This window comes from Lissotriton helveticus, chromosome 7, assembly GCF_964261635.1.
Source record: "Lissotriton helveticus chromosome 7, aLisHel1.1, whole genome shotgun sequence".
Lineage (NCBI taxonomy): Eukaryota > Metazoa > Chordata > Amphibia > Caudata > Salamandridae > Lissotriton > Lissotriton helveticus.
Window position 1 is genome coordinate 564346991 of NC_136068.1, and position 26401 is coordinate 564373391.

Sequence of the window (26401 nt, forward strand, 5' to 3'; positions counted from 1 at the left end):
CTGGAAGAAGGCTGTTATTAAACCCCTCCTAAAAAAACCGTCCTTAGATCCTACTGCGGTCGCAAGTTATAGACCTATTGCGTGCCTGCCCTTTCCTGCCAAAATATGCGAATACCTGATGAATCAGCAGCTCTCAGAGTTCGTCGAGACTCACCAACTTCTCGACGAAACGCAGTTTGGATTCAGGAGAGGGCACGGAACAGAGACCGCTTTGATAAAGGCCTCTGATGAGATCAGGACGATCATGGATCAGGGAGGGGCGGCTGTCCTTATCCTTTTGGATTTGTCAGCAGCCTTTGACACGGTCGACCATGTCACTCTTGTCGACCGTGTCACAACCCTGGGTATAAATGGTCGGGCGAAGGATCTTATTTCATCCTTCCTGGCAAACCGTACCCAGACAGTAAGGCTTGGAGACTATTACTCTCCCATCTCTGCACTCCCTTGTGGAGTCCCACAAGGCTCCTCGCTAAGTCCCATGCTCTTTAACATCTATGTAGCGGACTTAGCGAGGATAATAAAGGCCTATGGGATACAGTTAACATCGTATGCAGATGATACCCAGCTGGTGCTGGGTATCCATAAGGATGGCCATACTGTAGCAGCCAACTTCCAGAAAGCTATGCTCGAGGTTAGTACCTGGATGGCCATGAACTGCCTTAGGCTTAACTCGGACAAGACCGAGATCATGACCTTCGGAAAACTCTCCCCTGAATGGTCTCTCGGCTGGTGGCCAGACAAGCTCGGCCATCCACCTGTCCCAGTGGAAAAAGCCAGAAACCTGGGAGTGATTTTCGACAACAAGTTGGTCTTTGACCTCCATGTTAATAAGGTTGTGTCATCTTCATTTTTCATCTTGAAAAAGATCAAGAAGCTGCTACCTTATCTCCCTCCGTCAGCCGGGAAGACTCTGGTCTCTACCTTAGTCTTCTCAAAACTAGACTACGCGAACGCTCTCTTCCTCCACACTCAGAAGCGTGTCATCATGAAGCTGCAATCCATTCAGAACGCGGCTGCTAGGATGCTTCTTAATATCCCTCGCCGCAAATCTACCACCTCTGCTATTCGCCAGCTTCACTGGCTGAGAGTCGAGAGCCGTGTTAAATTTAAGGCCCTTTGTATTGCCTATAAGGCCATACATGGCACAGGACCCAGATTCTTGATCGAAGCTTTTCAGCTCTACACCCCCAGAAGGCACCTTAGATCGGCCAATACCAGTCTTCTGTCAGTGCCGCGTACAAGATCAGTCACCTGGGGTGATAGGCGCTTTCTTGTGGCCACTCCAAAACTTTGGAACCTTTTGCCAACTGCCATAAAAGCCGCTCCGAATCTGATTAGCTTCCGTAGACTTCTGAAAACATGGTTGTTTAACCAGTGAGAAGACGGTAGGATGATGAACTCTTGTTGCTCCACAGCGCCGAGACACCTTCGGGTATTTGTCGCGCTATAAAAGTTGTGTAAATAAATAAATAAATAAATAAATAAATAAATACCCTAGAAGTTCAGAGCTTTCCTACTGGGGCTGGCTCATGATGTGCCGTTAGCAGGACATTTGGGACAGGACAAAACCTTTGAAAGGCTTGTCACCCACTTTTATTGGCCCCAAATGTGCAAGAGTTCTGATACTCATTGCAGGACCTGTCAGACTTGCCAGGCAAGTGGAAAGAGTGGGAGGAAGCACAAGGCTCCTCTCCAGCCATTCCCTGTGGTCAGTACCCGCCTTGAGCAGGTGGGGATTGACATTGTGGGGCCACTGGACCCCAAGACAGCCATGGGCAACAGGTTCATCCTGGTCTTGGTGGACCATGCCACCCTGTACCCGGAAGCCATACCTCTGAGGACAGTGACGGCCCCCGTGGTGGGACGAGCACTGATGGGAATTTTCTCCCGAGTGGGATTCCCTCGCGAGGTAGTGTCTGACCGGGGGACCAACTTAATTTCCAAGTATATGAAGTCCCTGTGGCAGGAGTGTGGTGTAACCTACAAGTTCACCATTCCTTACCACCCCCAAGGAAATGGGCTGGTTGAAAGGTTCAACCGGACCCTAAAGGGCATGATAATGGGTCTTGAGGAACCCATGAGGCGTAAGTGGGACGTCTTCTTACCGTGCCTACTCTTTGCATACCGTGAGGTGCCACAGAAATCTCTAGGGTTCAGTCCCTTCGATCTTCTTTATGGACACCCAGTCAGAGGACCTCTGAGTTTGGTTAAGGAAGGCTGGGAGCAATCTCCCAGGAAACCTCCCCAGGATGTATATAGCTACATGCTGGCCTTCAGAAACCAAACTAGGCGTTTCAGACAACTCGCTGAGGCGAATCTGGAAGCCAGCCAGGAGGAGATGAAGCGCTGGTATGACCAGAATGCCACTCTGGTAGAGCTTCAACCTGGTCAGAAGGTGTGGGTCATGGCCCCAGTGGAGCCCTGTGCGCTCCAAGATAAGTGGACCGGACCTTTTGACGTTGTGGAGTGCAAGAGTCCAGTTACCTATTTGGTGGACTTGCGGTCTCCTAGGAACCCCTTGAGGGTCCTACATGTCAACCGCCTTAAGCCCCACTTAGAGAGGTCTGAAGTGGGCATGCTCCTGGCAACAGATGCTGGGATGGAGGAGGAGACTGAGCCTCTTCCTGACCTCTTGTCAGCCACAGAGCAAGATGGGTCAGTGGATGGTGTTAACCTCTCTTCCACCCTGACCCCTGAGCAACAGAATGACTGCCGCCAGTTGCTGGGACAGTTTTGTGATCTGTTCTCCCTGGTTCCTAGTGTCACAGATTGGTGCGTCCATGATGTGGACACAGGAGACAGCTTACCTGTGAAGCACAAGTCTTACAGGGTAACTGACAGGGTAAGGGCTTGCATTAAAGAGGAGGTCTCAAAGGTGCTTGCACTTGGGGTTATTGAGTCTTCTAGCAGTCCTTGGGCCAGCCCAATGGTCTTGGTCCCGAAAGCTGCAGCGTCCGGTGCCACACCCAAACTCCGGTTCTGTGTGGACTACAGAGGGCTCAATTAAGTCACGAAGACTGACGCGCACCCCATCCCCAGAGCTGATGAGCTCATTGATCGGCTAGGGGCTGCACGGTACCTCAGCACGTTTGACTTAACGTCTGGATACTGGCAGATCGCCTTGACTGATGGGGTAAAGGAGAGATCAGCATTCTCCACACCAGATGGGCATTTCTAGTTCCATGTTATGTCCTTTGGGATGAAGAATGCCCCTGCCACCTGTCCGAGGTTGGTCAACCAGGTGTTGGTTGGACTGGATAAGTTCAATGCCGCCTACCTGGATGACATCGCAGTGTTCAGTGCCAGTTGGGAGAAACATCTGCGCCACCTCTGGGAAGTGTTGATGGCGCTGCGGAAAGCAGGCCTCACGTTCAAGGTGAGTAAGTGCCAGATCGGGCAGGGTTCTGTGGTGTACTTGGGACACAAAGTTGGGAGCGGCCAGGTGGCGCCCTTACAACCCAAGATTGAACCCATCCTGGCTTGGGAGCCACCCAAAACCCAGACAGAGGTGAGAGCCTTCTTGGGTCTCACAGGGTACTACAGGAGGTTTGTCAAGGGGTATGGCAGCATGGTTGCCCCCTTGACAGAGCTGACTTCCAAGAAGCAGCCCAAGAAGGTGATCTGGACTGACACCTGTCAGAAAGCTTTTGAGGCCCTGAAAGCTGCCATGTGCACGGCACCCGTGCTCCTGGCACCCAACTTCTCAAGAGAGTTTATCTTCCAAACAGACGCTTCAGAGCATGGTGTGGGGGGTGTTCTGTCACAGATGAGTGAGGAGGGCCTAGATCAACCTGTAGCCTTTATCAGTAGAAGGCTACTTCCACGGGAACAGAGTTGGAGTGCTATTGAGCGTGAGGCATTTGCTGTGGTCTGGGCACAGAAGAAGCTGAGACCATACCTGTTTGGGACTCACTTCCGGGTTCAGCCAGACCACAGGCCCCTCAGATGGTTGATGCAGATGAGAGGTGAGAATCCAAAGCTGTTGAGGTGGTCCATCTCCCTACAGGGTATGGAAGTTACGGTGGAACACCGCTCTGGTACAGAACACACCAACGTTGATGGTCTGTCCAGATTTTTCCGCCTTAGTGAAGAGAACTCCCAGGAGTTAGGGTAGTTCTCCCCACTTTCCAGCTGGAGGGGACACGTGTTAGACCTAGCACCATTGGCGTGGGTCTCCCTTCCATTTTTACTGTTGCCTCATGTATTTTTGCCGGTATTAGATGCTTTGGGCACTGTGCCACAGTGCAAGTGCTCCCTATTGTAAATTGATGTATTAATCAGTGGTTCCATGTTTGGCTATTTTGGGTTACTTTTCAGGCCCTAGTCTAGTGCACTGAGTGTGCTAGGGCGTGTAATCCAAATGCTGCTGGTGGGCCTGCAGCACTGGTTGTGCCATCCACAGAAGCAGCCTTGTAAAATGTGTCTAAGGTCTGCCATTGCAGAGCCCACATGCAGTCTGGTACTGTCATGCTGACTGGGCAAGTGCACCCACTTCCCTGTCCCTAAACCTTCCCTTTTCTTCATATCAGTCACCCCTATGGTAGGCCCAAGGGCAGGGTGCATTGTAAGTATAAGGTAGGACAAGCCCTGATGTGTGTGGCATGTCCGAATTGTGAATTACAGCCATTTTCGTTTTTCACTATTGCAAGGCTACCTGTTCTCCATAGGCCGGAATGGGCTGTTAGTTATTACATTTTATAATCCTAACTTTCTCAGAGAACATGGTAGAAATTCGAGTTTAGTATGCCTGAACTCAGAATAATAAAATGCATCTTTTAGTAAAGTTTATTTTAATATTCTGTGTTTGCAAATACCACTTTTAGAAAGTAGGTATTTACTTGTCTAACCATTCAAACCTGCCTCTGCTAGTTTGTGTATTCCTATGTCTGGTTTTGTGAGTGACAGGGCTGGGGAATTCCAGGAGACAGGCTGAGTCACCCAGTGGTGAATAGAGAGATCTGCATCTAGATGGGAGGGAGGAGTGCACCTGAACTCTGAATAGGGCTGTGCCTGCCTTCCACAATGCTGGCTCCACCCCCTGGGGAACGGCTGATGTCTCTGCCCTGCACAAAGAAAGAAGAGAAGGAGTCCTGTAAACAAAGTGCTCCAGGACTGTACTTGCCTTCCACAATGCTGGTTCCACCTCCTGTGGGGCGTCTGATGTGCTTGCCCTGCACTGTGAAAGGAAAGGAGAAGTCTGGTAAACAGAGTGCTTCAGAACTGGTTTGGACTGGGCAAAGGCCCCTCTCCCCTCAGAGAACAAAGGATTTCTGGGTATAAATATTGGGACCCTGATCCCATGAAATTAGATCACTTTGGACTACAATAAGAAACCTTTACTGAGGAGAGGACCCTAAAGAAACTGAGGAGAGACTATTCTCAAACTGAAGTGCTGCTTGGGGGATTGGCCTGCAGTGGTTGCCTTACTGCCAAAGGAAGGAGAAAGGAACTTTGTGTACTTTGCTTTCAACTTGTGAAGGATCTCCAAGGGCTTGGAAAAGAGCTTGCCTCCTGCTGTAGTCTCAGGGACAACAGACTTCACCCCCCCCCCTGCTCCCCAGAGTTTTTGTGGAAGTGCCTGCTGCTGTTTTGGGCCTTCTGAGGAACTGCGTGTCGCAAGGAGCTGGAAGCGCGACTCAACGAGAAGAAGCGTGTCGCTGTGCCTGCCGTCGCAACTCCGAAGGAGGGTGTCGCCGCTGGAACTGTCGCACTGTACCGCATCGGAGAGAAGCGTGCCGCAACGAAGAGGAAGCGCGTCGCCGTCGCTGTGCCTGCCGTCGCAACTCCGAAGCCGGAGGGTGTCGCCGCTGAAACTGTCGCATTGCACCGCATCGACCAAGAGCACCTCGCATCCCTGAGAAGCGCGCCGCCGTTGGAGCTGCTGCCGTCGCATCTTGAATGTCGCCGCTGTAGTTGTCGCATCGAGCGGAAGCTTCACGCATCGTGGAGAAGAGGGTCGCCGCTGGAGCTGTTCCCGTCGCTTCGTAAGGGTGTCGCCGCTGCAGCCCACACATCGAACCGAGAGTTTCTCGCATCCCCGAGAAGCGCGCCGCATCTGGAAGATCTTCACGTCTTTATTTCTTTGCACCTGAACTTTGCCGCATTTACCATTGCTGCGACATTGCTTGTCGTGGAAGCGCAACGCTGCTTGTCGTGGAAGCGCAACGCAACTTAAGGTACATCGACGCAGTGTCGCATCTAAGAACTGAACTGAACTAAGTTTAAATCTACCATCTTAAAGTAATCAAAGTGTGTATTTTTGTCATTTATGGTCTTGTGGTAACTCTATATAAAGTCAACAAATTTTTTATATAAAACCTGTGTGTTGTCCATTTGTAGTGTTGTCACTGGGTTACTGTATGTGGTCACAACTGCTTAACTTACAATGCCTCTGAAATAAGCCTTGACTGATCGCGCCATGCAGCCTAGAGGGTGAGCAGGGGTTATTTTAGAAGTGTAATCCCCTTGTCCTGACTAGAGGAGAGGGTCCCTATTTGTCACAAGTACCTACCTGTTCCAACTAGAGGCCCCCAAATCTAACAATGGCATACTATCTTGTCCCTTTTTCTGGGACTCGGTCTCTGGCGGGTTTATGGGATCCGGTGTTCAGTTCACTGTCTTTTTGCAGAAGTTTCTAAGCTTTCTTTCATTCTGCACTGACCTTTCTGGTTCTCTGTCACCTTTCATCCCTTTCTGGATGAGGGAGGTCTAGTAAAGTCAACTGGCGGATTGTGATGCTCTGCCTCCCCTTGTTCATGCTCCCATACAGGGCTTAATAGGTCTGGTGTACGCCGCGCTGGCACTACTGTTCCCACCATGGTTAGTCTCTGTTATGGACGCTTAAGTTCTCCTGGAGCTTGATGGGTTTCAGTCGCAGACCCTCTTCCAATGGGGTATGGCTTTGGTATCTATTCTAAGTTAAGGAATCTGCGGCTAGATGTCTCTATCAGATGAACGAGTTACTTACCTTCGGTAACGATGTATCTGGTAGAGACACTGTCTAGCCGCAGATTCCTTAACGCCCACCCATCCTCCCCATTCTGCGAGGACCTTTCCAGGTGGGATTCTTCCACCTTGCCTCCTTACAGGTGGCCTTGGTCTTCCTGAGGAGTGCTCTCGTCACCTACCGTCACCTGCCTCTGGGGCAGGGTGTGTCATTCTGTTTGGGCACATTGATCCTCCACCCATTCTCATTTTTGGGTTGCTCGGTTCAGTGCTTTTCAATGCTGCTCCACCTGGGTTTTACCCAGTGTTGAGATTATCTTGTGTTCCTACCCTCCCTCTGCCCTTGTCTGCGTCTCTCCATTTCTTTGAGGTCTCCTTGTCTAGGCTGCAGTCGATTGGGTTGCAATTCTGTTTGACTATGCTACAGTTCATAGGTCACTGTGGGCGGTGTGGTGCACACTCTCTGTGGTTGTCATGAGTCATCTTATGCCAGTCTGGTGGTCTTTTACAGTTCCATCCTGTAGTTATAGACTGTTTTTCATACAGTTCCATCCTGTGGTTGTAAGCTGTCCTTTATTTGTCATGGCCTTCGTTTCCACTGCCATTGTCTCTTAGGGGGACACAGCTCTTCGCCTTGATGGGCCCCTTTTTTGCTGGGGCGGGTACTCTGTTTGCTCCCTTCCGTCTCTACACGTGTTGAGCACTCTTTCTACATGGTGTTGTTTCTCATTCTATGATTTCTTATCATTGTTGTTTCAAAGATTTTTGTCCCTTTTTGGCACACTGTTCCTATCCTTTCGCAGTTTTTGTCATGGCTCCGCGTTGTGGTGCTTTTATTTTATTTATTTTAAGAGTTTTTTATAGCGCTGGCTAGACCCGGTGGTATCAGAGCGCTTTACATGAGGTTCCACAAAATTACAAGATTACATCAGTTCCAATTTACATCTGTTACTAGATAAACAATAACAAGAGCATAGAAGGCGAGATAAGTGAAGTGTAGAGGGGAAGGGGGGAAGGGTAAAGGGGTAGGAGAGAGATACGGCAGAAAGAGGGAGGAAAGTCTGCCCAAAGTCCGGCTTGGTAGGTGACTGTCGAGGGGGAAGTCCCAAAACCCATCTCCTCTATAGCTATCAGGTAGCTCCACCGGGCATTGGCCAAATAGCTAGTTCTCAATGGGAAAACATTTAAAGAACATGGAGGGGTGAAAAACTGACATCAGTACGCCAGGGCGGGGGGGGGGGTCTTATAGGGCTCCATTGACGTCACTTCTGTGGACAATGTCAGGAAGGAGCAGCTGGACGAGACCAACATCCCCCCCCCCCCCCCCCCCCCCCCCCCGGCGAGCAGAGGTACTGCTGGGGAACAAGTTTCCAAATCCAGTCTGACGAAAGGGGATATTGTAAGTTAAGGAATCTGCGGCTAGACAGTGTCTCTCCCAGATACATTGTTACCAAAGGTAAGTAACTCGTTCATTAGTACTAAGCAGACTGCATGATAGAATCAATTGATGGAATATCTCGCTGTATTTTGATACTTGCTGATTAAGTCATGTGGGAGTCATGGTATATATACATGTGCATTCAACAATGCTTATAGCAAAAGTAATAAGAAAAAAATAAGAAAAAACGGATGTTCAACATTTTATCAAAAATATAGATCCTTTATTATAGTCCTATAAATAATCTTATATTCTTAGATCTGCATGACAGGGCATAACATAAGTCCATCAATATAAAAAGAAAAGATAACTGAAACCACAGAGATAACAATAACAACACCCCCTTTGGTGATCCAGCTCCTCAACCATACCATTCATACAACATCCTTTCAACGGACAAGCCTTTTCATATATAAAAGCAACCATAAACCCAAAAGACATTGATCCCCTGTAGTTAATAGCAATCCATGAATGCTGTACAAGTGAAAGATGAAACAATCCTCAGATATTTTATAACCTAACATAACATATTTTATACATATATATGATCAATTTCTTTCAAACACCACAGTCTTTTAGCATATTATCCATTGGGTTTTCTAATGCTTGTGTCTTGTGGTCTAATGACGCGCCAATGCGCGTTTCGGTATGAACCCACATTCCAGGTCAACTCCTTCTTCAAGGTGCTAAACAACTCCACTGAGGGAGTAACTAGGGGAGTATCTCGAGAGAAATAGAGTGCTGGCTGGCTGCCCTTAAATAAGAGCAGGGTTCCTCTCTGGAGTCTTATATATAGATGATATAGGCAATACGCTAAATAACAGCCTCCAACCACTGTCTTCATAAGCGAAAAATGATCCCGCCTGGCAATACTGTTACCGAGAAAATGAAAGGCGGATTAGGTCATACATTGATCTGGCGGAAAGAATACAGGAGTGCAGAACACTATTAGCATGGTTTTCGGGTTAGAACCTAACCCCTTCGCTGCGGGGAGTTTTCCCCCCTGTGCGGGGGGGAGGGGCCGCGCACAGCGCCCCCATGCTGGTGACGAGCTGAGCTCGTCATGAGGCAAAGCTGAGCTGCCCTCATGACGAGCTGAGCTCGTCAACAGCATGGATGAGGTAACAACCCATCATCTCTTGGAATTCAATGGTAGAATTTCACAGTATTCTATCAGGGGATCGTGGCTTCCTCCATGTTGGTATCCGCCAAAATGGTATAACCGCCATGAAAGGTTATCATTGTATTTCAAGCACCTAAATAGCAGTGATGGCTCCTCCGCAGTGGCAGAGGAAAGACACCCCACTGCCTGGCTCAGAGCCATCAAATGAAAAATAAAACTATGTTCTAGCATAGTTTTATTTTTCATTTTCCGGCTCTAAGCCAGCGCTGTAGGGAGTTGGGAGGGGGAGTGCTATGTGCACGCCCTAAGTGCACATATGTGTTTGGCCGGGGGTCTCAGGCCGGCCAAACATACATACATACTTGGGTTTCTCCAGCCGGGCTGTATTGAACAGCTGGGGAAACCCCACAGCCCTGGTCTGAGCGGAGCGTCTTTCAAGCCCACTCAGGCCAATGCCCGCACTGCTCTCATAGCATGAGCATGCAAACAAACCAACTGCCAATACGGATAGACATTTATAAGTCTTAATTCAATCGGCGCAAGAACAATAGATCAATGCAACCATTCACTACTCAATAGTGTTTATTTAAACAGCGTCAGTTTTTTATGTTTCTCATTTTTACATATTTCTCATTATTTTGCACAACAAAGCAGTGATCCAAGGAGCGGACATGCTATTTTATGTGGGTTGTTAGTTGTCGGTGATTGAGGAATGTTGTTTGAATGATTTAGTATGATTGCGAGTGGAATGATTATGTGATTTTGTTGTTTCAAACCCTTCTAAAAATCTTTTGCGTTGCACTTTTGTCGTGGTTGTTGGATTTTGTATATAAAATATTTGTTGTGCAAAATAATGAGAAATATGTAAAAAATGAGTAACATAAAAAACTGACGCTGTTTAAATAAACACTATTGAGTAGTGAATGGTTGCATTGATCCATTGTTCTTGCGCTGAGTGAATTAAGACTTATAAATGTCTCAGTATTGGCAGTTGATTTGTTTGTATGGTAAAAAGGGCACAGCTTTACTGATTAGAGCCACACCCTGTATTGGTCTATAACTCATAGCATGAGCAGCACGGGGATTGGATGGGAGTCTGTCCCAGGGGCTGCTGGGACCAGGAAGAGGACAGGAGGCACAACGTGACACCGGAGATGGCCAGTGGCTTCAGGTAAGTTATATATATATTCTTTTATATATATATATATATTATTTTTTTACTAACACCCCGTGCGATTACACCCCACCCCCCCACACGTGATCCCCCTCCAGCCTTCCCTCCACCAATTCCACCACCCTTTGTTTGTGGCGGCTGCCAAACAGTGGAAACACAAGAATAGTTTTAGCAATCTGTTTTCACCCATTGCACTGTGCTCCAAGTGGTATATTTAAAACTCCAGCAGACCCGTCAAGCAGGATTTTACACTGTAATGTCAAAAAGGATACTCCGAGACCCTCTCTCTGCATATTCTGTCGTTTCAGAGGGGTCATCTCTGCCCATTCAGGTCAGCCTGTTTGTGTCTGGGAGGAGTTTCACACCTATTCAGATGCTAATTACTGGCAGATAGAAATGGGAGCGCAAATAAGCCACCATAGGCTTCAGGAAGGGAAAAGGAAACTTTCTAAAACAAATATTTATCAAAAGTCTGACTTCACCACTGAACTGGACTTTTAATAACTATTAACATTGTTGTTGAATTATTTTTTTAGCCATTTACCAACTGAAGTTAGCATTATTACATGTAGAAACATAACACAGTGTGTTTCTCAGAAACAGCTAGCCTTGCTACAGTGAAAATTGCTTTTTGGAGGGTTTCACTGATAGGACATGTTTAACCTTAAATTCCTACATAAGGGTCATTTATACATAATTGAAAGGAAGGCTTTGAACGGTCAAAATGTATTATTTTAAGAGCCAAAAATGGTAGCCTGCAGTCATGGTTGCACAGTCACTTTCACTAATCGAACAATGGGTGTTGAAGTCCACTAGTGAAATTTAATTTACCGGGCCTGGGTACGCTTTCTACTATACACATCGGGACTTCTAGGTAATTTAAATAAGCCAATTAGGTGTTTACCAATTTCATTATGTTAAAAGGGGGAGCACAGGCACTTAACCCCTTTTAAACATGGTGAAGTCCAAAGAGTTCTACAGCCTGCAAAACAGTTGAGGCAAAAATCCAGGGGTACACCATGCCAAAGATAGTTAATTTCCTACAGGCCAGGTCTCATTTACAGGCTATTCCTTTAACTATACCACTTCCAGCTCAGATTCCCCCTGTAAGTCCAAGTCCAAACACACGCATAGGAAAGCAAAGCAGGACATAGACCGTGTCCCACCACTCTGACTCCCAAGAGAAGTGGCGAGGGCATCAGGATATCTGTCACACTCCATCAAGGTCACCGGCCACAGAGTCGATCCCTTATTTGATCCCAGTGTGCCCTGAATTTCCCCGGCCATTGTCGACCCTAGAGCAGACCAGGGCCTGCAGAGACCATTCTCCAAATTTTTAATGTACTTCCTGCTTCCTCTTGTACTCCTTCGAATCCCATGGAACCCTGGTGCCTCCAGTTGGGTTACCTTTGAGCCCCACTCCAGCTCAGTCTGTCCCCTCTTGCCTAGTTACTGGTACTGCACTGACTCCGGCACAGCCTTGCTCGATAGCCCCAAAATCTATAGCCTTTTTGCTGCTCTGATGCCTGTGGATGATCCGGTGCCTTTGCCCATGTCAGATGCTGAACAGATGTCCGCTTGAGCTCAACCGATGTCACACTTTGAGATTACTAGAGCACAGCCTGACTAACCCTGTGCGTTTACCATGTTACATCTATCAACAGAGGTTTCATCCTCTTTTTCAGTCTGATTCTGACCCTGTGCCAGAGCTTCATGATGATGATGGGAGAGGATGATGGCTTTCTCCCACCTCATTACATTGATGATGCCGTATACCGGTATTCTTCCAAATTGCCAGTGGACTGGATATCCTCCCATGGGCTAGAGCATGACTCACCACATATGCCACCAATGGAAGAAAGTGCCTCATTAGCAGTGGTGGTTCGGAGGACAGTTGAAATATTGCAGCAGCCTTTCAATGAGACAAAGACAAATGTTTTGACAAAAATCCATCAGCATGGACTGGTGGCATCTGAGCCTTTCGCTCCTATGTAACAATGCCTTTATACATACTCTTGTGGCTATTATGTTGAAACGTTGTCCTTGCCAGCCTGTGAACAGGCAGGTAGCCAGATATCATAGACCAATGCCTGGTGATCCCAATATTTTCACCTGGCACCATCCTCCAGAGAGCCTTATTGTATGGGCCTCGACCAGTACAGTCAATCCTAAACCATTTCTGACCAATCCTTTGAACAGTGAATTCAAAAGGATTAATGACTTTGGCAAACATATGTTTTCCTCTGCCAGCTTGGCACTGCAATTTGTAAAAACAGTCTATCTGTTTGGCCGATACACTCATGGCCTTTGAGACAAGGCCAGCAAGGTTTTTCTGGCAGTCTTAAAGGGTCTTAGGGCCTCTATGGCTCACACGATACATGACTGGAAGGATGCAACAAAGTATGTTATCCATGCCAGTCTGGATTCCATGGATTGCAGTGGCAGGGTGGTCGGTGCCAATGTTGTCCTTCGTAGACATGCCTGGATGATGTCCATTGGGTTGTCCGGTGGCGTACAGGATTTGCTAATGGTCTTGTCTCTTTGGAGAGACTCTGTTTTAGAACACTTTATTGATAGCGAAGTCACAGCGCATTGTTTGGGGCTTTTAACCCCTGCCGAACAATTTATGCACCAGTGTCTGAAATTTAGGGGATATTCCAGATGGCTGGTGTACAGGCAGAGCCTGCCTTCTCAGCCAGTGATACAGCAGTCCCCTCAGTCCTTTCAGGTTCACGGATCCTGCAGACAACATGCAGGTCAACAATGGCATCATTCTTCCAACTTCTCTTCTCCTGCGACAGCAGCCAACAAGCCACTTTAATTTGCCCTCAGTGGCACATGCCCAACTAGTGGAGGGCAGGATTCACCACTTTCTCTCTGGTTGGTGATCCATCACATCCAACAGATGGGTCTTGCAATTTTTTCAAACAACTTTTTTTATCCTCCCTAGCTGTTATTCCTTCCACACCAAAACTAATTTCATCAGAGCATCTGGTTATCTTGTCACAGAAAGTGCCAGACTCGTTGAATGATAGTCTGCTCCCACCCCAGAGATGATGTTTTTCTTGGACTTGCAAGACTTGTATTTTCACATACCTATCTTGCAGTCCTGCAGGCATAACCTGCTTTTCAAGGTGAACCAGGACATTTTTCAATTTTCCATTCTTCCCTCCGGCTTTCCAGCACCCTTCAGGTGTTCATGGAATTGATAGCGCTGTGCGCTGCTCATTGTTAGTGGTGTGGAGTTCTTGCAATCTCGTAGCTCAACAAATGGCTGCTGAAGGAGGGTTCATCGCAGTCTTTCGTAGAGCACCTCCAGACAGTGGTAGAACTTGATATCATTGGGCTTCACCATAAAGTAGCCGAAGTCCCACCTGATTCCCTCAGAGAGGCTTCCATTCATTGGGGTGATCCTAGACATGGTGGAGTTTAGGGGTGTTCTGCCACAGCAACGAGTTCAGGACATCCGGACTACGATTCTGATGTTTCGGCTTGTTTCTGGATCTAGAGGAAGGTGGCTCTGATGCTTCGTATCTTTGCTTTGTGCAACCTTGTCAACCATACCAGGTGGCATGTGCGAGCCCTGCAGTGACATCTGAAAACAGTTGGCTGAACAATAAGACGACCTTTCTGACACCTTCCAGGACTCAGAGTAGATTACTCAAGATCTGCATAGATGGCTGAACAATCACACCTTATAAAGAAAAAGGCCACTGTCCCTTCCCCACCCAGAGCTGGCGGTGGTGACAGACACATTGCTACTGGTTTAGGTGGGAGTCACCAGCAGGAGGTGAAGATCAGATGACTATGTTCTCAAGTGAAGGACCGGCTCCACATCAACCTACTGGAGCTATGGGCCATGCATCTGGCCTTGAAAGCATTTTTGCCATTCATCAAGAGGACGCTACTACAGGTTCTCGCAGATAATACCACATGCTGTGTGGTACTGTAAAAAGCAGGTTGAGTTCTCTGCCAGTAGGCTTTGTGCATCTAGAGTTTGCTGGTGAAACCGGGCCTCTTTCTGCTCATCAACCCCCGCCAGGGTCCCTGAATGTCAGAGTGGATGAACTGAGCAGACATTGCCTGGCAGATCTCAAGTGACGTCTACTTCCAGAGATGGCACAGGGCCTCTTCTACTAGAGGGAATCCTGGCTAGAACATTTTGCCACTGTTGTGCTTGTGCAGTGTCAGCAATTTTGTGCATTGGAATTGCTCCTAGAACACTTGCTATGCAGCTTATTGCAGCTGGAATGTTACATGGTTCTCCTGCATGCCTTCCCACCACTATATTTCCTGCTCTGAGTTATAAAGAAGTTCAAGAACGACTAGGCCCAAGTCATCCAGTTGCTTTGGATTGGACCAGGAGAAGGAGGTATCCAGAGCTCCTGAGAATAAACATCTACTCTCTATCAGCCCACCACTTTGGCAGGATCTTCTGTCTTAGCAGCAGGGCAGGTCCCTCCATCCAAATGTGCACAACTTGCAACTCTGTGTGTGGATACTGAGAAGAAGCAGTTGACTGCTTTTGATTTACCACATGAGGTGGTAGATGTAATCCTTGCCACCAGGCATCCCTCCACAAAAGCCATCTGTACTTGATGCGGGGACAGGTTTGTAACCTGGTGTGGTGCGAGTGACACTGATTCCTTAAAGGTAAAGCTGCCTGATATTTTTTTGTTTATTTTATCAGTAGCACAGTAATGCCTTGCAGTTGTTACTTTAAAAGGGTAGGTGTCAGCACTTTCAGCCTTTCTACATTTGTGGGACCAACCATCCCTTTTCAAATAACATGTTATGATGATGTTATGATGGTCCATTTGTGATGCCACAGAGGCACCTTAGTTTAGTCTTGACATTCCTTATGTGTACACCTTTCAAGCAAATGTAAAGCTTCTCATTGCGTCTCCTGACCATGAAGACTGTTTTTCTCATTGTGATTGTCAGTCAGGCGCTTCAGTGAACTACAGGTAGTGTCGGTGCAATCGTCCTATACCAAATTTTTTAGCTTTTATGTCGACCGTACCAAGGACCACCAGGTGGACAATCAACTTTTTGTGGGCTTCTCCAGAGCAAGGAAATGGAAGGCTGTGCTTAAGGAGACCTCGTTGAGTGGCTAGTCCTCTGTATTAAGATTTGCTACGCATTGGGCAAGAAACAGCACCGGGAACATCTGAGGGCCCATTCCATCAGGACCTACGCCTCTACCACTACATTTGCACGGCGGTACCTGTCCTTGATATCTTTGCCCGCTTGGTTCTGCAAGACGTTTTGGTATGAGCCCACTGAACAGACCCTCTACCTTAGGGAGGTACTGGTTTAGTACCAATTAAATGGTGAGGAACTTGTGGTTAGAGGTATCCGTTAGAAGAACAAGTAACTTGCCTTCGGTAATGCTCTTTCTGATAGATACTCTGCATATCTTTCACTTCCCGCCCATCTCTTTTTAACATCTAAAATGGTTCCAAGAAAGTGATCAGCACACTGTAGCTGACATTTGTTCATGCTCCTCATCTGAGGGCACAGAAGGGAAAATAGAAGACACTGGCTTCAGTGCTCATGGGTGCCACACAACAGCACCCAGAGGCATGCAGAAACATTGCTACAAAATCCCCAGTTTGGCACATGTGGAATGTTCTAAGGTGAGGAATCTGGTTAGATAGAAATTGCACCAGAAAGAATGTGATGCTACTGTACTGAGATCACCAATACACATTAGCAAAACGTACCCTAACTAGCTAGTTTGAGCAGTTGGCCATTGGTGAGTACTAGGAGGTGAGCTGTATATGTCCAATTTGCAAACAGGTTATATTCTATACAATGTCTAGTTTGTGTCAGAAAATGTTAATGATGTTTAATAAGCTGTATACTGTGTTTGTTATTGTTGCTATATTGTGTACTTTTCTATTCATGTATTTTGATAGTGATAAGTGCCTTTCATCTTCTATAGGTTGGGCTTTTCCAGTGTGAAGGAGCTGTGTCCTGCCTAGAGCCAAACCCAGTGCATGGATCAGAGATTGTGTGCGGAGATTCCTTGGGGAACATATATTTTCTAAGACTTCAGTAAATGTATCTGTCTCAGAAGGCAGCGAAGGATCCAAAATGGCTGTCCATCTGAAAATATTCGGAAAGGCACAGAGGATGGCTTCATATCACCTTCAAGCTCAGAAAAGTCAATCATACAGAGTTGAATTTATACAAATTTGTTTTTTGCTGATCTCACTGGTGTGGCAAACAAGTCAATGTGCCAGGCATGTACACCAGTATGGCATCAGCTATTATTGCACTATGCCCCTAGGCTTTACTTTACTATTATGTACCACTCCATGTATGTTCTGTTATTTGTTTTTTGTGTGCCGACTCACTTAAAGTGAAGGCGTCCCCACTTATCATTTTATATCCGTTATGTTTTTGGGCTCTACATAGCCAGTGCCTTCAAATCATGTATACAATAGCTATTGTGTGTTCCATGATCAATTAAATAAATGTGTGGTGGTGGACAAACTAACTTGTTAAAATAATTCGGAGCATGGTGTGCAGTGCTCGCTACAGGAAACTGCACATGTTTCTCTGTTCCTGGATGTTACTTCAGATATTATTTTGGATCTATCTAGCTATGTATTTTCAGATTATCCATGTTGTACCTGGCTGATAAGGAAAATTCAAAGCAGCAGGCATGCCTAAGTTCCTCATTTCTGGTCTTCTCCTTGCAGTTATAACAAGCATTTACAATGCAATGGTCTCGGCATTGTTAAAGTTAGAGCTATTGGCATTGCTCATGACATTACTTTTTATTTATTTTTTTGTTTTTAAAACATAAATAAATGGCACTGTCATTTACAATGCCAATAGCAGAGATCCATGTGAAAAGCTACAAGTAGTAACATTACACTCGTAAATTAGTTAAGGTTTGTGAATAAGCCCCAAGTGTCAAGGTTATTCATCGACTGGCTGATTACACAAATGATAAATCACATGGTTACCAGAGGTGTCCTGACTCGGGCAACAAAGAAAAACGTTTTTTTTTTTTACAGGGACACTAAGCTGAAAAGCCACTCTTTATTTAAATAACAATTAAACGGAGCTTATAATTAGTACAAACTGAATTTGCTTTTTCCAAATACATTCCATCATTTAGCCCCACCGAAAAACTGTATCAGCAAGACCGCATGTGGCAACTAAATAAACTCTAGACAGTGCTGCGTTATTTGCAGTTTTATGATGCCTGTCCAAACAGCATGCATTTACTTTGGAGACGCTGGTGCTATGCTGCCAACGAAAAACGGCGACAGGAAATATAGTAGCTAAATTTTAGTATGTCTTCAACATTAGAGAAGGGGGGCGCAAACTTTGGCAAAAAGCGTAACTCTTGCAGGTCATTTCGCACCCTACTCGACAGATTTTACAAGGCGTTCGTCACATACGTCCAATGTCGAGTACTGACTGGTGCATGCGCAACTGTAATCGGGGCTAGTGCTTCACTACACCCCTGGAAGGTTGTATTCAAACATTGCGCATCCAAAGCAGGCGATTCAATGCGAAGAGTAGCATTGTTTCCTAAAGGTTTGTAAGTAATACGTTCCAATTAAGAGTCAATAACGAGTATTTGTCATGTGGGTGAGTAAGGATAGGTGCATGTGTCTGTGCGCTCGCAAGTTTTGAAAAGGGAGATTGGATTTAGAGAAGTGCAACAAATATCTGCGCTGTACGCTCCTGCATCCAGACTGTCAGATTTGTGTTTTGTTGTTGCAGTTTCAAATAGCACCAACTCGACCGAAGGTATCGAAGCGCTTTACAAGGGCACCAGTTGCATTACAGACAGACAAATTATTATTTGTTCTGTGGTTTTTTTTAGCACAGGGAGATTAAGTGCATCACAGGATGCTTGAGCCTCCCGCCAGACTCGAACCTGGTTCCCCAGCTTCAAGGTCGGCCGTTTTAGCCGTTAAGCTCTGCAGTCCAATTGAAAGTTGTCACTCTTTGGGAGTGACGTCCGCACGTTCTGCTGCTCTCCGCGGCTTTGCGTGGAATGGCACGCTGCTGCCCTCTGGGGCTTTCCGGCTGTCGCCTTCATCATGCATTGATTTCACGGGTCACTTCTCCCCCAACCCATGGTCGTTTGTTTCCTTCTACATTGGCCACTCCCCTACCCCTCCCCGTGACACACTGACACCGAATCGAGAACGCGCCAAAGGCCAGACGGACACAAGACAGGAACCTGACCGAGAGAAAGCCGGGCGGAGAAGGAGCAGCCCGGAGTACAAGATACCGGCAGCCCAGACTTATGCAAATATCACCAAAAGCCTGTAAGCAGGGCGTCCATACGCACGTGGGTTCTGAAGGGAAACTTATTTCCCTACTCCCCTCTTTAAAAAAAAAGTGCCAAAAAGCAACGAAAGGCGACTAAACTTAGAGAGCATAACTCACCCGCTGGGGACGTTCTGCCGGCTCAAAATAATGCCATTCTCTCCCCTTTATGTCAGAGACGCACATGCGCCATAACAGCCTCCACCTCTCCCGCACTCAGTCTCCTCTTTAGCAGCGCCGCGCGCTGGTATGCAGACTCCCCCTGCATTCCAGCAGGCACGCGTCGCGATCCGGCCTGCATTTGCACTGTGGAGACAACACCTAGCCGCGCGCACAACGTTATGCTATGGGGAAACGCTGCGCGCGGCCAAGTCTTGTCTCACTTCGGCGTCTCAGACTGCTGAGACGCCGACAATAGTTCTCTGGCGAGAACGCGCTTTCAGGCGTTATAGCCGAGACCTAAAAAGCGCCTTCGACTTTACCCGCCCTTATCTGAAAAATCCACCAGTCTGAGTGTACGCCTTTCTTCCATTCCTAATATTCCTCCTTCCCCTGTATTATATATTATATGTTACAACATTATAACAATTGGAAAGGTTTATTTAGACTAACCTTTGATGGAGTTGCATAGAAGAACAATTTACACTTTCAATTTTAGAGTGCATTTTAACAGATATAACAGGATTACACTGAATGACAGAGTTGATTGAAATGAAAAGCAGATTCACACTTCAGTTCAACTGGAAAAATAAGTGTTAGTAAAAGTTGAAAGCAAAGTCCTTTATTTTGAACTGGGGAGCTGCAGATTGAAGGCATCAACAAGTTTCTTAAAGGTTCCTCCAAATCTATGCCAATGCCATATGCTTTTGAAGGTATTCATGTTGCCAAGGAATCCAAGTTCACTAATAACTTCAGAGAAATTAGGTTTTAGTAGTACCAGTTTTAATGGCGGCATATTGACCTTTAAATGTACAATTTACAACCTGCTTTCACAGCTATTCTTTAGGGGTGAGCCTCCAAACTTCTTTGTAGATTTATATTTGAAACCCAAAGAATTGTTGCTAATAATATTGTCCTAATGAGCTTCCTACTCAAGCATTTGTTGATACATTTTCAAAACATCTAGGGGAGGGATCCAGCAAGTCACTTTTAAAGAGGTTGTTAATTCCATTGAACTTTGAGTAGATTTTGTAGCCCAAAGACCTTTTAATTCACCACTAAACAAGACTGTTTTAGTATCTAAAATGGAACCCAACCCCATTGTAAATTAGCCTTTAAATATGATCCAATTCTGGTCACTGTTAATGGACTGCTGTGTGCTTTAAAATTCAGTTTGCCCCTACAAGTGATTATTCAATGTTGATTAATATATTAAGAGTAGAGGTAGCCACTCTGTAGTTATAGTTAGGGTTGCTAGATCTAGGAATTCCTCAGATTTTTGCCTCTTAATAACTTTGCACCCATTTGCCAAATATCCCCGATACTTTCCAGAACCATTCCTCTTTGTACGTTGACAGATGATGAAACGTTTTGCAGTGTTTGGCCAAGTTAGTGCAAAGAAAAAAGGGGGACCCGAATGCCTTTTACATAGACTTTTTGTATTGAGTGTAGTGCTGTAACGGCATTACATATTTGAATGAAATTTCACAGGAATGTACAGTATATGATGTAGATGATCCCGTTTCACATGGCAACTACATTGGTTTAGTGGTTAAGTTAAGTTATAAGGCAAACCAACTTAGTGATGTCTGTTGTCGTGGTAATACTGCAGTACATAGCGATGACATCACAAAACATGAGTGGCAGATAGTCTACTGTAGAAAGGCAACTATGTTGGATTAGCAAGAGAGGTTTGGCTGTGTACTGCATATTAATATCTACAATAGAGAGGGAGAGATGATAAATGTACTATAAGTAGGCGTCAGAAAGCCCATATAAGGTAGTAGTGGTAGGGATATGCCTGTAATATGTGTATAGTTTTTTCAAAGAAATTTACAGACTACTGCGGTAGTACCATGGTAGTTTCTTAGAAGAACTGTGGTACCAGTAAAATTAAAAATATATACATTTCGCAATATTAAATCATATTATACATGATCTAGTTTGGCTCCTACAAGAGCTTTTGGTTGTTTGGAAGAGAAAATAAACTTAGATATGTTGGATAAGCCAATATTCCAGGTTTGAAAGGAAGATATGGTTTCCTTAAGTGATAAAATGAAAGCTATCTATGCAACTCCACTATATGCTATGCCACTTCACTCTACCCCACTTTACACCACTCCACTATACACTACTCCACTCTACCCTGTTACAGTGTACGCCACTCCGCTCTACCCAGCTCCACTGCACACCATGCCACTGTACTCTGCTCAACAACACTGAACGAGAGACTACACCGCTCTACTCTGCTGAACTATACTCCACTCTGTAGCACTCCACTGTACAATAATGTACTCCTGTCAGTGCCAGACTACAGCACTCTAGTGCATGGCACTATACAACACTCTATTCCACTGTACGATGCCCCCTCTATGCCACTCCACCCACTTTACTGCACTCAACTATGACACACTACTCCACTCTAATGTACTACACTACTCCACTCCGTAATCAATGCCACTGACCTCCACTCTGTGCCACTCTACTCTAGCACACTGTACCACACTCTACTCCAAACTGCTTCACTCTACAACACTGTAATCCACTCTTTGGCACTCCACAACACTTTCCAAGACTGTATGACATTCCAGACCATTCCACTGTACAACACACCCCTCCACTCTGTGACGCTTTACTCCACTATATACTGTGCCAGGATACTCTACTCCACGTCACGCTACTCTACAGCATAGCATTTCGCTTAAAGACACTTAACACCACTCTATCTTACGTGACTCTCCTTCACTTCACGCTACTCCCCTATACGATACTTAACCCCACTCTATGCCACTATTCAACACCGCACTCTACACCCCTCCACAGTACTCTTACAATCTATGCAACTCCAGTCTTCAAAACTGTACTCCGCTCTATGCCACTGTACAAAACTCTACTCCACTCTGTCCCCATACACTCCACTGTACAACTCTGTACTCTACTCTATCTCTGAACACTCCACTGTACAACACTTTACTCCACTCTGAGACTTTCCAACACAGCACTCCACTGTAGTCTGCGAGACCCCACTCCAATTTATGACACTTTACTTGAAACTACACTACTGTACTCCTCACTACTGTACTCTAGGAGAAGCCCCTCCACTGTATGCCACTTTACTCCACTTAAGCTACTCTAACTCTACAACATGACACAACACTGTCCTCTCCTGTATTGTACGATACTCCATATAACAGCACTCAACGACACTGTACTCTGATTTAAAACACATTTTTATTTTTAAAAAATTAAAAAATTTAAATCCAAAATGAAAACCAAAGGTTAAAACTTTGTTATAGTTAGGAAAACTTTATTTATTCTTTCTATACACACCAAACTTAAATGACACATTCCAAAGTTCTAGTTATACCTTAAATGTCTAATGTACACACCACATTTAAATGACAAACTTTTTTCTTCTTTCGATACAAACCAAACTTAAAGTACACACAAATTTAAAAGTAAGTTACACCTTAAATTTATAATGCATGCACCCCCTTCACATTATTATTATAACTAGCGCACCTCCATACAACACTGTTTTCAGCTCCCTGACCATACAACAATAACTCGCCACTCTTCCTGCTCTGTTTGTACCCTTTCATATTATATCACTTATACCATCTGAAATCTTTACATTTATAACAACACTTATGACATCTAAAATCCCATCAGTTCTGAGAACACAGTGCATGGTCGAGTAAAAGAAATCAACACAGTATTGTGATTAATAAAAGTAACAATATTATTTCTACCTTAGCATTATTACATGAACTATGAAATTAAATGACAGTACAACGTCTTCCAAAAATGACCTTAACAGTAATAAAAGGGGTGGGATAACACACAAGGATATCAAGCACACACATTGCAATACATTGGATGCATTGAGACATATTATGTAGTGTGTGATAACAGAATAAACAGACTGACTCAAGGTAGATTAAAAAAAAACTGGTAACAAGTAGTTATCACAGTTCGAATTGATTGAGGAATAATTCAACAGTTAAAAATTAATTTTATAAATATTCCCTTTTTTAAAGATATCAAAATGTATATGCATCCACATTACTGGAGGTAGAAGCTATATATTTATGAGAGGAATACTTACAATAATCAATTTACGATGGTAACACCCTCACGTTATCAGTTCCTTTTTAGGTCGAGCCTGACCCAGCACGCATTCGCTGCTCTGCGAGGCTTCTTGTAAGCACTTTAAACTAACTCTGTGTGGGTCTGACTCCCCCATGCATTGCGTTGGTTGTTGCCTGCTTCTTTTTGGAATCAAAGCCTGTAATTGCCTAAAGGTGGGTGGATGTCCCACCTCTTTTGAAAAAGTGCACTCCCACAGCGTTTTGCTTGTGGGAGCGAGCAGCGGCGCGCAGCACCTGCAGTGCCTCCTTGGGTGGCAGCTGCATTCTTCATGGGTCAGGTTACTCTTTCCCACCGTGCTTTCGCTTGTTATCTCTCTGCTTCAGTAGTAGCCCAGACAATTTCAAACGCTGTGTATGAAGCCCGCTTGAGTGAAACAGGCGGCACTGTTGCTTTAAAAAGCAACCCTGCAGGCTTTCTCGTCCCCCCTCCACCCCCCTCACCCGTCACCTCCTCCTCTCCCATCTACACATGGAGTTCATAGAAAGTCCTTTCGAAAGCGCAGGAAATACCTCTCTCCCTCCCTCCGCTGCCTGTGCCTTCTTTCCAGATGGGGAGTGCGGCTTGCTCCTCTGTAGCTGCAGTTTCCTCTCTCCCTCTCCTAAGGAAACTTTCCAGGCGCCTTGAAGCCGCTCTGCTGGACCTGTTTGGGCGCTCGGGGAAAAGCAGAGCAGTCCGATCTGGAGAGTGGAAAGACTCCGAGGCGACGCTGGAGGTTCCTTTCTTATCCTCTCAGCCAGTGGAACTTCGGCATCGGTTTTCCATTCAGATAAACAGATTTCATGTTCCCTGTCTGTGGAGATGTATTCTGACTAACTCCCTCAGTGAGAATTTGTTGAGGGAATTAAGGCCATGTATTAAAAAACATGTCCTGGCTTTTCAGAAACTTTCAAGCATGTGTGGCTTTTACAGACCCAGTGTGAAGTGGCAGACTAAATGATTATGGAGGGTGTGACTATGTAGTTTCCTCACCTGCTGCTAGAAACACCCTCAGTGTGGTACTGAGTAGACGTCACTGTAGCACCTAGAGGGCCACCTCTTTCAGGACTGCCAGGTTTGCAGTTCACGTTTGTGTGACACTTCTACCTTTGAAATGTCATTGTGGGAAATATTCCTGTCCAATGTGTGAAATGCGGAGTGACAGTTAATCGCTGGCATGAATACTGCTCGCATTGTTCTTTGATACCTCCCACAAGTATGGGAATAGAAGACCACATTCCAACCACCATAAACGCTCCGCTTCAATATGGTTCCCCTCCAGGACCGCTCCATTGGGTTCAGTGCAGGGCCTTTGCTTCCGGCCTACTCCAACATGGACAACCTAGAGGCCTCTCTTTAAACACAGTACAGACTGGCATCCAATATCTTGCTTCCCCTCATAAACACTCCACCCAACCAGGGCCAGCCATTAGCATGTGCATACCAAAGTTGGGTTTGCCCAGTGTGCTCACTGCCCACAAGTCAGGCCTTCAGCCAGCCTTATTTAGACCCAGCACTTTTCAAACTTATTACAGGCAGAGTTCTAACACCACCACAGAACTGCCAATTAATTGACCCCGGGCCAAACATAAAAGGTTCCGTCAGACCTGGAATTTTTCGAACTCTGTTAGCCAACTGTAATTAAATACCTGCGTGTGTGTGTGTGTGTGTGTGTGTGTGTGTGTGTATATATATATATATATATATATATATATATATATATATATATACACATACATACGAGAAATCCGAAATTGCAAGCTGAAAATTTCGAAATGCTCCAAGACCCCAGCTGATCCCCCCCTAACTCCATTCCTTACAGCCAATCACGCTGTGTAGGGGCGGAACTGGGGGCGGGGCCAGGATATTTAAGCAACTGTAGCGCAGGAAACTTCCCTTAGGCGTTACTCGCTACCGCTAGAATGCTGCTCAGGCACGCTCATCGCAAAGATTGAAAACTTGTTTTAAATCCTTTAAAAAAATTGTGTGTGAATTTTACCTTTATTTTTAAAAATTGTACGCAGCGCACAGGGCGCCTGCTCCGAGACCCCAGCTGATCCCCCTCACTCACCGCCAATCACGCTGAGTAGGGGCGGAACTGGGAGCGGGCCAGGAGATTTATGCAGCATGCAGCGCGGAAGCACGGCGGACGTGCGCAGTGGGCAACCAAAAGGCAAGCCCGTCTGCGCCCTTCCGGGGCCAGCCATTATGCCCGTCCCCTCATTTACTCCTCTTCATCACTCAAAAAGCTGCATTCAATTCATCCCACCCTCCCCCACGAAATATGCAGTCTTGATGGAAATCTACACTGAACGAAGCTCATTCCCAGAAATACGACGACAACCTAACCCTACCACGCAACCCCTACAAAGCCCGGTCTAACCCAGCCTCCCTCCCCTAGTTATTTTCTACCTCAATACCCGCTCCCTTGTCAAGCACCAATTAGACATCTTTCTCCTTCTAGTTACGGACAAACCAGATATTCTTCTACTGACTGAAACCTGGCTGACATCCGACTCCTCCCCTGACCTACTGGCAGCGCTACCCCCAGTCTATTCATGCCAACCACCTCCCTGGCAATCCTGGAGGGGGTGTTGCAGCAATTATACACGCCAAACTCAAATTCAATGCCTTAGCCTGTCTTAACCTCACTGAGTCTGGGAACCTAGTAATCAAATTGAAATCTACCTGTGACACTTTTGTCTGTGTACTAGTCTATAGGCCCCTGCACCATATGCCATAATTTCCCTTATCTTTGAGCGAACAGATTGCCAACCTTGTCATCAACCACGCCAAAGTTCTTCTCGTGGGCGACTTCAATTACTGGTTCAATGACCCTCACGAAGGTCCACGCTCTTCTGAAGTGACCGACCTCCTCACCAACCTGAACTTCACTCAACAGGTCTCTTCTCCCACCCATCAAAAAGGGCACATCCTTGATCAAATCTGGACTAACAGCCTGACTATAACTGCCCCCATCACGTTCCCTTGTATATGGTCTGACCATTACTTAATTAAATTTACGTTAGCTCACACTACCATCAGGAAAACTCTGACGGTCGCTGGTGGACTGGCCAGGAAATAGAACACCTTAGATAGGAAGGAATTTCTTGACACGCTGACTAGAACA

The 26401-nt window shown here is 45.9% G+C and overlaps 1 protein-coding gene across 6 annotated transcripts in view; it reads left to right on the forward strand.

Moving 5' to 3' along the window:
- The window catches only part of TEP1 (telomerase associated protein 1), a 1162857-nt gene extending 1145676 nt beyond the window's left edge, over positions 1–17181 (forward strand). For all 6 annotated transcript variants that reach the window (XM_078652640.1, XM_078652638.1, XM_078652642.1 and 3 more), the window contains one exon: positions 16628–17181. In XM_078652640.1, coding sequence (XP_078508766.1) covers positions 16628–16744 — 117 coding nt within the window. In that variant the 3' untranslated portion in view covers positions 16745–17181. The remainder of the gene's footprint in view (positions 1–16627) is intronic.
- The last annotated feature ends 9220 nt before the right edge of the window (positions 17182–26401 follow it).